The following is a 16,818-nucleotide window of genomic DNA, read 5'->3' on the forward strand; positions in this document are numbered from 1 at the left end:
CTTTTTGATTCCAAAAGACACAAAGTTGTCATTTTTGAAAGTGCATTTGAGAATTGATCCTCCCATTATCACTTGTTTTAGCTCTAAATTGGATTGAATGAGAATTGTCTTTCCAAATGGAAGCTTACATGCTTATAGTGTTTGTCACAAACTTGGATATGCAAGGTAATGAGTTGTTTATCATATGATAAGCTCTTCTAACTAGTTTCCTCTATAAGTTCTTGGAGGCTTTTGGATTCCGAGCAAGAGCAAGAGCAAGCCCAGGTAGTTGAAAGAATAGGTTAGCCTGACGAACTCCATTTTGAAGTCATTCCATGGCGGATATCTAGCAGATATCTCGGGGAAGAAGCCTCTTTTAAGCACGGCTTTCTCATGGCTAAACGTGTCGAATGATCCCTTGCCATGGTAACTCCCCATCCCACTCGCTCCAACTCCTCCAAAGGGCAAGGTGTCACTTATGAACTACCATTTATAGTAAAACATTAGTGAAAGTGAAATATTAATATTGACCAGTTCTCATTCGCAAGGATGCTATAGAAAATAATGAGTCTTACGTGTATGACAGCGTCGTTAAAAGTGACGCTTCCTGAAGAAGTCTCTGCTAGTACGCGTTTTCTAAGTGATTCATCGTTCGTGAAGGCATAGATCGCCAGAGGCTTCGACTTCGAGTTTATGAAGTCAATGCTTTCATGGATGTTCTTCAACTGACAATGTAATGCGATCAACACAATGCTATAGATTTAGCGTTTGACCTGGTTAAGGGTTTGAGTATTACCGTTATGATTGGCAAAATTGGGCCGAAAATCTCCTCCTTCATGACAGCGGAATCGAGTGGAGGATCCAGCAACAGAGTTGGCTCGATTTGCCTAAAGAGTTTGAATGCTCAAACAACATGATCAAACTTCATCATAAAAAAGGTATTGGCTCTTACAGTTTTTCGTCATATAATGAGCCACCATGAACAATAGAGTCCTTGACACCAAGTTCATCAAGGAGGCTGCACAATCTATCATAATGATACTTGTTGATGATCCTGCTCAACTTTGTCATGTCGTTGCCGTAGAATCTTTTGAGCATCTTCTTAAGCATATCAATCTAGGAGAACCACAACACTCAATTGAATGATTCAAACACATGTCTGATCAAGGTAATGAAAACAATGAGATTGTTTTTGTATGATATACTTACCAATAAAGAAGCACTCTTCTCTTCCACTAGCAAATAGTCTATTGCAATGCAAGCTTGGCCAGAGCAAACACCCCATTTGGCAGCAACAATTCTCATCACAGCCACCTTAGCAGTTTTTACTTTTAGTAAGTTGACGACGTTCTCTTATACATACACAGTTAAAAACTAGGTTGTTCTTCGAACGGAAGTCTAGATAGTACTATTTGATGGAAGTTGAATAGTTCGATACCTCCAAATTGGATGATACCGAGTTGAAGTCAAAGATTGTCGGACACTTTCCGCCGAGCTCAAGTGTGACAGGAGTCAAGTGTTTTGCAGCCTCAGCCATGACTATTTGACCCACACGTTGCCCCCCTTGTAGTCATTGGATTCAAGCAATTTATAGATAAGTAAACAGACTTTTTAACTTGCACAAGAATTATGTGAAAAACAAGGGGTGCATCATCCATGGCAATTTTAGTATTCATAACAATTAACGGATTCTTAACACAACTCAAAGCTCTAAAAAGAGATAAACTAAATATTGTCCTGAGTTTTGCTATACTATATACATTATTACGTACACATACTCCATCCAACCCGACCATTCTGAAATAATGTTATTGTTAGTGGTGGACAAAAACTTGTGGAAAACTATTTACAACATACATCTAAAAAGTAGAAACTAACATCAACTTTTCCTCAATCTTTCAAATATTTTAGAATTTTCTAATCTATAAATACACATTATTAAAACTAAAAGAGAAACTTTTACTGACGAGCTTTTCGTATAGTGATAAGAATAGTGTTTACATACCCTATAAATCTAGTGTCCGAGTTCGACATCTTCCATATTTTAGTATTGGACTTATCTCATAGAGAGGATCCTAGTTATACCTTGTAATAAATCAGAAATTTTTACCTTTCCTGACCTGTAAAAACTAGATGATTGAAAAAAACAAACAAACTTTCACTAGTTACCTAAAGAGCCGAGTTGGTTGAGTTCGAGTCGACCCAATCAATAAAAAAAATTGGATTTGGTGGGTCCGGGTTGTTAGTTAAGCTGAGGTAGCTTGACTAATTTTCTTAGTTTTGATGTTAACAAACTTACACAATTCAATGGAATTCAAGTATGTGCAGAGTTCGAAGCAATTGAAGGTAGCTTGCAAGTATGTGGAGATACACTTGAAGCTCGCTTTAGATGATTCATGTGATTTGAAGGTCGCTCAAGCAGCAACGAGCAAATCCAGCTCAACGACCTTAGGGGAGCTGAAGAAGTCAAGCTGGATAGCGAGTATTCGAGAGATTAATCAAGAATTGACCGGAGGCGCGTAATAGTTAAGCAGCTAGTTTTGCACGTGTTTAAATGCTTTTCTTGATAGTGCAAGTGGCAAGAAACGAGAAGCATTGTGGACCGTACACGTGGCAGGAGTAGTTGAACTAGTTGACGCGCGCTCCAAATCAGTTAGCTAGCTTGTTGACGTGTCAAGACAGGATTGGACATAGCGAGATGCAGTGAACGGCTTGAAGATTCCTTTCTTGAGGACCAATAGTATTTTAGACACGTTGTTAAATTCTATGGTCTGCTGGCTAGATTTTTTAGCTGTCTATATATAGCTATCGAGTTAGCTCGTATAGAGGATGATAGAAACATTGTAATTTTGTATTTTGAGAGTGTTGCTCAATTGTTGTGAGAAGACAAAAGTGAGAGAGCCAAACTTTTGTAAACACAAAATTGAGAGAAATCAATACAAAATCAGAGAGTTACAAAGAGAATTCTTCTTGTTCGATTCGCAGTTACGCTTCTCTCTTCCGCAAACGTTTCAAGCTCTAAGTTTCCAACACTTGGCTTGTGGAGAAGCTTTGTAGATCCAACAATTGGTATCAGAGCACGGTATTTCGTTCAAGAAACTCTTGTTTTCTCTTTGTTCTCTTCGTCCAAAGAATCCCAGATCTCTCTCTTTCTTCTTTCTTTATTCGGAATCAAGATTCATCATGCCGATTGAGAAGGAAACGAATCATCATCATCTTGGAATCTCGCTGAACAAGCCCCACCTTCTAATCGAGGGAGAACTCGAATGGTGGGTTGCTATGACGAGAAACTACATCCAGCAGACTGACTACCAGTGCTGGAAGATCATTGAGAAAGGTGACAAAAAGGTGGAGGCTGCAACTAATGCTAAACCTTGGGGTTCGGTAGAATATGCGCTTATAGAGAAGAATGCCAAGGCGCGTCAGCTAATCTTGAATTCTCTCCAAAGAAAGGGTATGGACAAGATAAAGAGCCTACCAACATCTAAAGACATGTGGAAGGCCGTCGTCGACATGCACCAAGGGAGCGACGGCATGAAGAACAACCATAAGTTTGATCTTCAAAGGGAGTTCCACTCGTTCAAAATGGCTGAATCCGAGAGTGTATCTAGCTACCACTCAAGATTCCAGGTCTTAGCGAGTGTTGCTGGAATAGTCACTGAGGATTGGGCACTTTCTTTAGCATTCATCCACGGAGTAAGCTCAAGATTTGATACAACAAGGAAGATTATGCTAATGACTGAAGCTACAAAGGAACTTCCCGTCTCTATGCTTGATGGGAAGTTCCAAGTCCAAGAGATCAAGGACAATGAGCAGGCCCACTCGTTCAAAGAATCAAGAGGCACCGCTCTCAAGCTTACCAGAGTCCTTCAACAACTGGAAAGCGAGACTTCTCTTGACGAGAGCGAGGATTCTGAAGTGGTTCTAATGACAAAAATGGTCAAGAAATTCTTGAAGTCCAAGGGTATTTTCAAGAAGGACCAAAACGTAAAGAGAGATCTTACCAACATGACCTGTTATAACTGACAATAGAAAGGTCACTTGGCGAAAACCTGCACCAATGCAAAGGTCGCTGCGAGTTCAAGCACAAGCGAGCCCAAGAAAGCTTTCTTTACTACATGGGGAGATTCAGATGATGAGCTGGATCTTGGTGAAGATAAGCAAGGCCGCTGCTTAATGACTCATGAGGAATCTGACAATGACCAACCCATTCAGGTATCCTCAATCAAACTCAGCGTACTACCTAAGCAAGAACTCATTGATCTTTGTCAAGAATTAATAGAGGATAACGATCTTTTAATGAGCCAAAAACAGTGAATACACTGATGAGATCAGCATCCTCAAGACTGAGACAGTTGAGCTGTCTAAAAGGATGAAGGGTGAAAAATAGTTGTCGTTACAAAGTTCTGTGAGCTTTGTAAAGGCAAAAGTAGCACCCCTCCCACAGACTCAAATGTCTCAGTCAAGCTTGATTCTATTCTGGATAAACTTGACAAGCTAAACCAATCTATTGATGCGAATATTGTGAATCAAATAGTTTTCGTACGTTCTAGACCTGGTTTAGGCTACACATTCGAGCTACCTTCATCTGACCCTAAAGACATTCCTCTCACTATTGCAATGACTACAAAGATTCAAAATCTTTCACAAGAACTGCAGTCTTGCGAAAGTAAGAATGAACATCTTGAAAATAAGATGAGGGCACTTGAAGTCAACCCCAAGGATAATAAATGGTACCATGGGGAAAAGGCACACAAGTTTTATGTCAAACAGGTGAAGTCCAATCCACAACAAGTTAAGCATGAAAAAAAGGCACCCTTCCGTCTAGGAAAGGGTACGTGTGGTTATGTGTGCGACAATATTTATTGCACACACTGTGGAAATAACGACCATAAGGTGCATGAGTGTGAGTCTAAAATGGCGCTTAGAGATAAATCACATGCTAGATATATAACTAATCCCAACCAGGTTGTAGACTTGAACGATCCATCATATTACCAACCCATTGCACCTAGGAACAAAGCTAGACCTAGGAAAGATATCCTAGGGGACGCCTCAACTAACCCTCCCTCGAAGCCTAAGCTTTGATGGGTTCCAAAGCTCTGATTGCTTTCTTTGCAGGTTGAAATGAGAGGAGGTGACGTGTGCTGAATGAAGAATTATTGCCCCTGTCACATGATCATATTTCTCCATTATAAACTCTCATTTCAAACCACATAAAGGAGAATAATATCTCCCTCAAGGACTCAGCAAGAAAGATGAATTTCAAGATCTTTGAAGATTCAAGCAAGAGGGAGCTGAAAGGACACACCGTTGAATTCAGCGAGCCTCTCTGATGATCAAGCGAGACTTCAAGTAGCTACATCTTGCACTTCTACAACTTCAGCAAGTGTTCTCACTAGATCAACCTCAAAAGGCTTGCTCATACGTTCTAAGAGGGTCCTTCTCTCGCTGTAGCTGAAGCAGGATCCTACTGTCTCAGCGACCTTCCAAGAAGCTTTAACGACCTTCTAAGAAGCTTCATCGGCCTTTCAAGAAGTTTCAACGACCCTCCAAGAAGTTTCAGCTATCCTATTTCTGCTGAGCAACCCTTAAGCGCCCCTCAGGAAAGTTTCAGCGAGACCTTTGAAGGTTCCAGCGTACTATTATAAAACTTAAGCTACCTTCCAAGGCCTCAGCAAGACTATTTCAGCGTCATCAACGTGTCTGAGAACCCTGTACATCACACGAGGACTAAACACATTGACGTTCAACATCATTTTCTAAGGGACCATGCAGAGAAGAAGAATATCAAGCTAACCTTTTGTAGAACGGAGGAACATGTAGCTGACATATTCACCAAGCCTCTCAACAGGCTGCTTTTCTTCACCCAAGGTTACTTCTGGGAATGCTTCCCATTGACTAAGGTAATCTTGGTAAGCACGATAAGCTCCCTTTATATTGGCTAAATTATTCATATTAGTACTGGGGAACTTAGGAATGAGGATGAGTACTCTCTTTTGTGCATGTATTATTTACTCCAAAAGGGTCATAACAAGCATGATTACAATTGAGCTTTCTTCATGATTATGCGTCATCTATTTGCATGCTTATTCATATTCAACCCCTAGTAAGAACATGATGATCGCTTCTAGCTTATTACCAAGCCAAAACTAGAAATGATTCATGCTTACGCTACCCTCCATAAATCCCTCTCCTCTGTAACACTTCCTAACCCAATTAGCTACATTTTGAAGTATTCATGAGTGATAATTATTGTTTAGGCCTAGCCATGTGTGACTTATGTGTGTTCTATATTCTTTTGTCCCTGCATGCAATTCATGATATGATCTTTGTACATTCCACGTTGCCTTCGTGTTACATTTTTTGTGTACAAGTTTCTATGTTTTTGCCTCAGTACATATTATTTAGAACCCACATTATTCATTTCTTCTCTCTTAAGTCACGTTTCTTAATTCATCGGTAAGACTGAGACTGGTAAGTAAGGTAGCCGGTACGTGTCGCTTGAAAAGGGTGATCAAATACACGTGGAAGTTCATGCATCCACGCGTCACTTTTAATTCAAGCCGTGTACTACTTTAGTGACCATTTCCCTTCTAGCCGTTGGCGTGTGTACGGGTACGCTGAATTTGGCATAAATGTGTCAGAGTTAGCCGTTGGAAGCTGAATCGAGTCGTTGGTTTTGTGACCGTTGGGTTTCGACCGTTCTGAGTAAGCTGAATTATGAAGGAGCTTATAAATAGGCACATGTCTCCATTCCTAAACACCTTTACCTATTTTTCTAATCTCTCAATCCTCTCTTTTTACTCTCACGCTCTCACTCCCATAATCACACTTCCCACTTCATACTCACTTCATACTACCATGGCTTCATCCGACTCCACCCAAGATGCCTTCCTAGCCAAGCTATCCCCACAAGAGCAAGAACAATATCTCAAATTTGTTGCTTTTCAACAGTCCAGATCATCCCAAATACAGACCACACAAACACCACCCGCACCAACCCAGTCCCCTCAGATTCAGACTCCTCAGACTCAGCCAGCTCAGCAAAAGTCGTCCCAAGCACATTCCAAGGAGAAGCTCTTTGAGGAGCCAACGAATTCCAGATCAAGGACTCCACCGCCAGCTAGCTCATGTGTGCCTAGAACAGTGCTACTTGTCATCGAAGACTCACCAGTCAAGCGCACTACAAGAAAGACTGCCATATCAGGTTCTAGAGAGTCAAGCCCACGTAAGAAGGGCAAAGCAATCATTGACGCAACCTGAAGATACAGAGTTTGAGCCTCTAGCGCATCAGCTTAAGACCACGCCTTTCTTACAACCTGACGACTTCACCAGCGCATCAAAGAAGAAAAGGCCACGCCACCTCATCTCCAGCGACACTGAAGATGCTAAGGACGTTGATGACGAAGAAGAGGGAGAGGAGCTAGTTGTGAAGAAGTCTGCACCGGTTGTTTCTTCTGAGAAGAGCAAGGGCACGCGCCAAATTTTTTTAGCCAGCAGTACTAGCTCTCAGCTTCCTTCTATACCTCTTCCGCGACACTCTATAGCAGCAGGGATTGCCAAGCGCAGTCTACTTTTGCCAGTGATCACAGTGCCTGAGACATGGAAAGAAATCAAGGTGAAATTTGATCTTGAAGAAGTGATGATGATGCTCAACCTTCAAGGCTGGGACACATTAGAGGTTGCTCCTACTCGTGCCAATCCAGAGATGATAAAGGCGTTTTACTCAAATTTGAAGCCCTACGAGCCAGTGGACACGAATCACCTGAGCGAGATGGTTGTGGTTACGTGGAACAAGAAGCCCATATTTATTCCAGTATCACAGTTCGCTGAAGCAATCGGGATGCCGACTGGGCAAGGTAACTTCAATTTTGTTGCTAAGAAGAATTGGCCACGTGGAGCCAGCAAAATCAAGCAAGACTTGTTTGGAGACTATGCAAACGAGAAGGAGCTGAAGGTTGATCTTCTTCCCTACCCTCTTCGTGTTTTTCATTATATCATAGTCAGGAATATCATGCCTCGCAAGGATAAGCGAGATGTTGTCACCATTGCCGATGGGGTGCTACTTCACAAGTGTCTGAAGCGAGAGTTGATTGACACGCCCCAAATAATGTACACTCATACGTACATGTCGATGGCTAATACAAAGGCATATATCCCATTCCCGCATATAATCAAGAAGTTAATGCAGAAGAACAAGATTTAGAGTTCTGAGAATGAAGAGCAGTTTGATGAAGTTCTTAGTGAGAAAGCTCTGGAAGACTTGGAAGATGTTGATGAATCAGACGAGCCTGAGGTTAAGGCACCTCCCAAGCTCAAGCTGTAAGGTCTTGAAGAGACAGTGATAAGCTCTAAGTCCACTGTCACCAATTTCGCTGTAATGCAAGCTCTTGATCGCGTTGAGAAAGCAGTTCCCCAGAGTACCAGTGAACAAGCAGAAAAACTTGAGAAGGCGATTCGAGACAGCTCGCATGAACAGTCAGAGAGGATTTCATTGATCGCTTACCAACTAACCCAGATTGCGAAGGTTGCAAACGACATGCTTCAGGTGGAAAGGAGTATAGCTGAGAAGAAGGAATGATCTTGGTCTTACCCAGTTCTGTTCTAAGCCAGCCTTTTGTTTTTGCCTATTGTGTATTTTGCTCATCTGTGTTGATGTGTTGCTTATAATGAATATAAGTCATGCCCATTAAGTTTCACTAGTCACGCTTGATTGCTTACTTGTTTATCTTGCATATGTTGACCTTACTGACATTCATGCATACTCTAGAGGATAGTATACTTAAGGAGTTTCAAAAGTTTCCTATTTGTTGTACTTTGACTGCATTTTTGATGATGTCAAAAGAGGGAATTTTGAAGTGTGCATGTAGGCATGCTAATACATTCACCAAAGTCAAGAAGGATTCAAACCCATGTCTTGATCTAAGGGGGAATGAAAAAGCAAGCTGAAGAAGGTAAAGTGATATGTAAGTGAAAGTTTCATCGTTCTAACTTTTTAAGCGCGATATTATTCAAGTCTATATGATTCGTTGTGAATGAGTCAAGCAAGTTTGAAATCGTCAAAAAGGGGAAAATTGTTAATTAAGATGAGGTAGCTTGACTAGTTTTCTTAGTTTTGATGTTAACAAACTTATATAATTCAATGGAACTCAAGTATGTGCAGAGTTCGAAGCAATTGAAGGTAGCTTGCAAGTATGTGGAGATACACTTGAAGCTCGCTTTAGTAGATTCATGTGATTTGAAGGTCGCTCAAGCAACAACGAACAAATCCAGTTCAGCGACCTTAGGGGAGTTGAAGAAGTCAAGCTGGATAGCGAGTACCCGAGAGATTAATCAAGAATTGATTAGGTGCGTAATAGTTAAGCAACTAGTTTTGCACGTGTTTAAATGCTTTTCTTGATAGTGCAAGTGGCAAGAAACGAAAAGCATTGTGGATCGTACGCGTGGCAGGAGTAGTTGAACTGTTGACGCGCGCTCCAAATCAGTTAGCTAGCTTGTTGATGTGTCAAGACAGGATTGGACGTAGCGAGACGCGCTGAACGGCCTGAAGACTCCTTTCTTGAGGACCAATAGTATTTTAGACACATTGTTAAATTCTATGGTCTGCTAGCTAGAGTTTTTAGCTGTCTATATATAGCTATCGAGTTAGCTCGTGTAGAGGTTGATAGAAACATTGTAATTCTGTATTTTGATAGTGTTGCTCAATTGTTGTGAGAAGACAAAAGTGAGAGAGCGAAACTTCTGTAAACACAAAATTGAGAGAAATCAATACAAAATCAGAGAGTTACAAAGAGAATTCTTCTTGTTCGATTCGTAGTTACGCTTCTCTCTTCCGCAAACATTTCAAGCTCTAAGTTTCCAACACTTGGCTTGTGGAGAAGTTGTGTAGACCCAACACGGGTCAATCGGATTCGTATCAAGAATGTCTTATTCAATTATTTTTGTAGTTTCTTATACTAATAATATATAATTTAGTAATAAAATAATTACACTATATAACTTTTAAATAATTTAAAGTAAATTATAATTATAATTACATGACATTATGTATGTGATATATTAATTTTTAAGATCATCGAACTTAAATGTCTCTCAAATAGTATCTCTTTATTTGATCAGGTTGGCCTTTTTTAGGTCTACCTATCATAATAAAAGCTACGTGTGAAATTGGTCAAAATCTTAGCGTTAAAACCACACTTCATTTAAATGGAGAAATATATACCTGTATAAAATATCTTGTCCCATTTGTGAGTGAGTAAAGATTGAGACACATCTGGGCCACCTTGTATGACTTTGATGGCTTTGTTATCCATATACAAAGGAATAGTCTCTGTCAAAAATGAAGCCGATGCCGGTGCCAACTCCGACGGCTTCAAAACTATGGCGTTTCCGGCTGCTATGGCGCCAATCATTGGCTCGAGAGCCACATCTACAATGGGCATTCTTTATACATAACAAAAACCTAATATATTTTTCTCATACGCTATGATATTGACATCTAGATATCTAATATGAATATTAAGATATTATATGATATATCATGTATGAGTACGAGAAATCAGCTATAGTATAATTGTGAACGATATATTTGGATTTGGTTTTTCCGGCTTTGGATGGAACCAAACCGAACCGGATGGAACTGAACCTGAACAGAACGGTTTTGGATTTTCATAAAAGTATCGATCAGGTTTCTGTTCGGTTATAAATGAATATTTATAATAAAGGAAATTCAAAATTATAATATTTAATTTACGTTATTTTTGGTTATTTGGTTTATCTATGCTTATTTTGGTCTAAATCGTCTCATTTTTATTCATTTGGTTTGTCCAAGTTTAACGGAAGTGAAGTCGAATATAATTGAAACGAACCTGAACCAAACATAACATTTTCGGTTCCGAAAGAAGTCGAAGTTCAGTTTTGATTTTATTTAGTTCTGTTCCGGACTGATAAACACCCTTAGATATACTTATGAGAGATATTAAAGATACACTCTCATATCATTCTGATACGCATACCTGATATCTAAATATCGATGTTGAGCGGACCATAAACGATACATACATAATATTTTAATTGATCATCTATGGTGAACTTACTTATGGGGAAGTTCCATGCTGAGATCACGAGGACTAGGCCGTACGGTTCGGCCATGATTTCGCCCCTTGAAGGGATGAAGATCAATGGTAGGCTAACCTGTGTTTTTGTTGGTTGAATTGAAGAATAAAAGCTTTAATTAACAATGTTTCTAGTAGATGAATCAATTAGTTAGGACTTAGTTTTTGAAAGGAACTAGGACTTAGTTAACAAAGAGATGTATATACCTTCTTGCTTGACATCCAACTCTTTAGATTACTTAGAGCATAGTGAATTGACTTCACAACTAGCCCAATCTACATCACCATAATCAGATTTGACAACAACAACTTATTCAATATATTTCCATTAATGAATGAAATAGACTTGAAAGAAATACCATTAATAGAGTTATGGGATCTTAGCTAACGGTCATTTGGACATTTTAATAAGTAATTACAACTTTTATGTTTTTCTTCCTATTTCTCAATATACGGCTGACACTGGTATATCATCTAGCACGGTAGCCACTCCGTATCATCACGCATTTGATGCCACTAAACAAAGGGAAAAAATTAGGGCTGTACAAATAGACCGGTCCGGTCCGGTGGACCGCGATTTTTCATTACTACGGACCGGGGACCGGACCGGAATGAATCGGTCCGGTCCGGTCCCAGTCCGGTTCGGTCCAAAGATCGGTTCGAGCGGGAATTTCTAAAAATATTAACCCGCTTCTTTTGTTGCTTGTAAATAACTTCATACTATTGCACACAAATTTTGATGTGTTATGTACATGTCAGTGTGCTTAGTGGTGTCGAATTATAGACTTAATTAACCCTATTTCCACAAAAACGGGCTAAGTGAAGGCAAATGGTAACAACTATCAGGCTAATAGCACTATAGAAGTGTAGAACAACTTTTTAATTAATGTTTTTTACTTCTTAGAAATTAATTTTTTTACTTTTTTTTTACCTTTTAGGTGTAGCGTGACATTTGATTTGGCAAATGCTATTGGCTTGTACTACTTTAAAATTCTAAAGACACGTTTTCTTGGTCCATTCGGGTTTGGACCGGATCGGACCGGACCGGACCGAGAACCGGAATTTCAGAATTACTAGGACCAAAATGACCGGATCGGTCATTTTGGTCCGGCCCGGTCCGATTTTGCGATCCTTCGGTCTATTTGTGCAACCCTAGAAAAAATAATGAGTCATCTACTTTTTGTTAATGATGCCAGTAAACAAATAAGTAATTACTACCTTATTTGAAATATTGTGTTCAACACAATATTTATTTTAACTACAAAATGACATTATAATGACCTTTCTTTTTAAATTTAAAAATTCTTATGATAATTAATGTCATTATAATGGAAAATAGATGCCTATCAAAAATCTGAAGTAGTAAGTACTCACAAAATATTGTAAATTGTATTTAAATAAGAATTTTCCTTCCAAAAAACATTTAAGAACTTTTTTTTTGGATTGATGGTAAAAAAAGGGATTCCTCAAACCATTTAAGAACTTTAAACTTTGGCAGTTAACATTTATGAGGAAGTTTTAAGTGAAAACTTACCTTTCAATATAAAATGTAAACAGACTTAAATTAGAATATTCTCATATGTGAACATGAAATACTAATTCACTTACATGAACTGCTATATTAGCTCTATTACACCAATTTTTAGACCTAAAAAAACACTACAATCAATACTCTATGTTCAAGGAATTAGTACTCTGAGTTCGTTTTCGCCTGATACTAAACGTAACACCTATTAATTCAAATTATAGAGTCTTTCTTCTACTCTATCATAATAAAACTCACGAATCAGTAAACTGCTAACCACAACACTCCATTTTTAGAATGTTATTTATAAATAAGTGGATTTAAGAAACAATAGATAAATAGACTACCTCATCTTTGTAAGCTTCCAAATAAGATTTGCCAAGATCTTGATAGAGAGCTTGAGCACACTTAGCTTCATTTTCAGTCATCATCTTGAGTAAAGAGTTGAGTTGAGTAATCCTCCATTTCATGGACCGGGTTGACCCGGATCGGAATGTCTCTCGAAGCTCCAATATGCTCTGCTCCATTTTATAATCTCCCATGTTCTCAGTCACCGCCTTAAGTGGAAAAGATGAAGTTCTTTTGCTTTGGCACGAAAAGAGAGAGGAAAAATTGAAGAAGATCGAACTACTGAACGGTCCTCATTGAATGTGCATAACTACACATTTATGAGGTTGTGTGAAGTGCTGCTATGATACAAGTAAGTTGTTGGGAATTCATTTGATTTATCGTACCATCGTAATTAGTTGGTAAGATAAGGAGTATAGGAAAAACTAAAATATAGAAAATATGAACAAAGGATAAAAATTATATATTATTTTAAATTTCTTTCCATAAACTAATAGTGTTGGAGGAATGTTGAATGATAATGATGTGACGAGTAGGGTTTGCATGGGTCTATCTTTGACCGTGTTCAAAGTGTATTCAGATAGTTGATCGTGTCTTGATTGTGTCCAGGTATATCCAAGTATGCTCACATGCCTTAACTGTGTCGATACCAACACAACTTCCTTCTAACCGTGTTCGTGTTTCAGAGGTTAATATACTCTATATGGTTTCTCTACCTTTATTTGTCAGTTTTGATTATTTGAGAATAAGACTTCATATATCGAAAGTAGAGTAAGAGCCCAATTTATAATATTATGGGTTTGTCTTTCTATTGTCAATTAGTTTTATGATGAAAACTTATATGTTTGTATTGTAGGCATAATGTGTATATGCTATTAGAGCGGCCGTGTGTCTATCGGCTTACTTAACTTTTAGGAAGACCATGTGTTTATCGACTCACTGAACTTTATCATCGTATTAGAGCGGGTTTCAGTCTTTGTTTCCTGGTTTATCTAAGCTTTGCATGACATGTTGGCTGATATTTGTGGTTCATTTGACTTGTTGGTATGAAGATATAGTTTGGGTTTAGTCCGCTATGATTATGTAATATGGATTGAACTGTTTGTCAAGTGACAACTGAACTAGATAAGTTACTATTTGAGGAACATGTGAGAAAAAGGTTTTCCATATTGGAAGTAGAGAGAATAATAACCCACTATATAATACCATATAATATTTTTCCTAGTACCAATTGGTTTAAGAAAGAACCCAATATGGTTGTATTGGGGGCTTATCTAATATCTAATATCTAATATCTAATATAATCTTAAGGGATGCAAAAAAATACTAAATGTAATCTTAATACACATTAATTATACCCTAATTATGTAAAAGGCTCACATTTAATTTGTAGAGGAAGAGGAATAAGTCCATTCATACATCCGTTTTGTACGGGCATGGTTTTCGATTACTTAAAGAAAGGCCCACGGTGTTGCTTCATCGTCTACGTATTGGACCGGCTTGTGTTTCGATTTTTTCATTATAGGCCCACAATGTTTCTTCATCGTCTTCAATTTAGTAGCCGAGTAGCCATCGTCGTCGCCGTTTCCTTCGCCGGTCAAAGATGCATTCACTCCTTTCCAACTCCAACGTTTCACTCATCTCATTAATTTCTTCATCTCACTCACTTTCTATGTTTCATCAGGCAGTCAAACACATTCGATTGCCATTGAGTTCTTCCTTAACTACATCCGTTACAATCGGTGGTCCCTTTGATCCCGAATGATTTCCGGTGCTATATATGGATGCACGACAATTGGATTGATGTACTCATCCGCCATCGTCGTTTTCCAGCCTCCCACAAATGGATGAAGAGATGGAGGTCAAAATCATATCCAAACCCGACAAAGAAGTGGTTGACGAGAAGAGGTCGGATCTTGAGTACGAGGTTTGGACTCTATTTTGATTTTCATTGCCCTCCTTATTAGCAGCTGTTAGGTTTCATGGATTTAGGGTTCCAAATTTCTTTTGACTATGGTTTAGGAGTTTTCAATTTTGGATTGATTTCAATTGTTTTCTTATTCAGATTGTTGCCACAAGGGGAGATTAATTTGGAGAAGTTACAAAGAACTGCAAGTACATGAATTCCTGATGGTGGAACCTTAAGAGCAACAACTTGGAAGGTGAGAAATGCTTATCATGATCATAGTATTTTCAAGATTTCTATAATGTAGTTAGTTGCATCGATGGATTGAGCTTTAGGTACCTTTAGAACATTGAGCGGTGTAGAAAGAAATATTCATCTGATAATGTCATAGAAATGGTTTACTCTGCACATATATACATGTATCCAAAAGATAAGATGAATTAAAATAATCCTACAATTATGTTAGTTATATATTATCAAATTTAATCAAGTGTATAAAACTAATTATCAAACCTAATCTAATCTATAACATACATTCTTTTAATAAACCGGAGGTTTCTCTTGCCCAATTAATTGTCACGGTTGTAAAGTTGGTTTGACCATACTTCAAGTAAACTTTAATATAATATAAATTTGGCATTGTTTGAAAACAATAAATGCCCTACTTACTAATCTATTCCTATTTTATTATTGAAACACAAGAATATTTTATTTGTTTTCTACTTTGTCGTTTCATACTCATCCTTAATTAATGAATAAAGACATCTACGTAGTATAATAAATATATTTATTAAATGAGTTCAGTTCACAGATTTTATTTATTTTCTCATATGAAACAAAACGATAAAAGATGTCGTAATAGCACGTGTCGTTGAATGTCATAGAAATGGTTTACACTGCACATATCTACATATATCCAACATTCTTGCTTTGCAATATAAGAAATTTAGTATATGGAAGTTCGAATGTCATGAAGGGCATTTAGTGTACTTTGGGATGCCATTTTTATATTATACTATAAAGTTGGATGTGCTAAAAATACTAAATGCATTATAATGACTACTAATGACTAATACTCAATCTAAAAAAAACTAATAATCAAAATCAAAATAATAGATTCTTATTTGTGTCATCCACCTAAACCCAACAAAAAGAATAAGCCCAATGAATAATTCAATCATCGAAATATTTGAGCCTCAAATATTTGAAACGTCTATTTTTTTCGCAGCTATCTCATACAAGATATATATATATATATATATATATATATATATATATATATATATCACTTAATCATCTGATATAAGAGTATATTATATAATATAAATAGATGTTTGTGTATACAATAAATAAATAATTATAATATTATAATTAGACCTGTTTAAAATTGTATAAAATAAATTAGAACTAGACCTACATGAATATATTTATAGTATTAATATTAGACCTATTTTTGTATGAAATAAACTAGAATTACACCTACGTGAGGCATAAAGTAACTCATCACATAAGCTAAAATATTGACATATATAAGGCCCGTGCGAAGCACGGACAATATGATTTTAGTTATGTATAAGCGCTTATATACACGACCTCCGTATTTGTTAGTCCACCAGACTTATCATTCTTACTAGTGATTTTAGAAGAAGTATAAGAGACAACTTCTCATACAATTAATTCAATTTCTTACTTATAATAACCCTCTCTTCAATTATTGAACGTTTATGTAATATTACCCTTATTTTTATAATAATGGTATTTATACCCGATTTATGATATTAAATTATTTTGATAATAATTTAAATAACCTTTTTTCATGTAATTAAGTCAAAACTTGATTATTTATAAAATTTTAATTTTTTTTCCGAGGATATTTTCTTAACTCTTATAGTTATATTTTTGAAGAGTATTAAATACTTTAAAGGTTAGGTTTTGCAAAAAGG

The 16,818-nt window shown here is 37.5% G+C and overlaps 1 protein-coding gene across 1 annotated transcript; it reads right to left on the reverse strand.

Moving 5' to 3' along the window:
- Positions 1 to 201: 201 nt before the first annotated feature.
- Positions 202 to 13,163, reverse strand: LOC141250837 (uncharacterized). Its single transcript, XM_073670116.1, has 10 exons — positions 12,969 to 13,163; positions 11,304 to 11,372; positions 11,079 to 11,175; positions 10,205 to 10,411; positions 1,418 to 1,542; positions 1,189 to 1,293; positions 932 to 1,095; positions 776 to 866; positions 555 to 704; positions 202 to 462 (listed from the first exon to the last, which is right to left on the reverse strand). The coding sequence occupies exons 1-10, from the start codon at positions 13,161 to 13,163 to the stop codon at positions 202 to 204; spliced, it is 1,464 nt and encodes a 487-aa protein (XP_073526217.1).
- Between the last annotated feature and the right edge of the window lie 3,655 nt (positions 13,164 to 16,818).

The sequence above is a fragment of the Phyllobates terribilis genome, unplaced genomic scaffold (genome assembly GCF_046119375.1).
Source record: "Phyllobates terribilis strain yellow unplaced genomic scaffold, ASM4611937v1 Scaffold_6234__1_contigs__length_45963, whole genome shotgun sequence".
In the NCBI taxonomy this organism is placed as follows: domain Eukaryota; kingdom Metazoa; phylum Chordata; class Amphibia; order Anura; family Dendrobatidae; genus Phyllobates; species Phyllobates terribilis.

Bases quoted from the DNA above. Each gene is read 5' to 3' on its own strand.
- LOC141250837 (XM_073670116.1), bottom strand. From the start codon at position 13,163: ATGGGAGATTATAAAATGGAGCAGAGCATATTGGAGCTTCGAGAGACA. The intron at 867-931 runs GTAAGAGCCAAT...CAAACTCTTTAG, and splicing joins TCATTATATGACGAAAAACT to GCAAATCGAGCCAACTCTGT. The intron at 463-554 runs GTAAGACTCATT...TATAAATGGTAG, and splicing joins TTAACGACGCTGTCATACAC to TTCATAAGTGACACCTTGCC.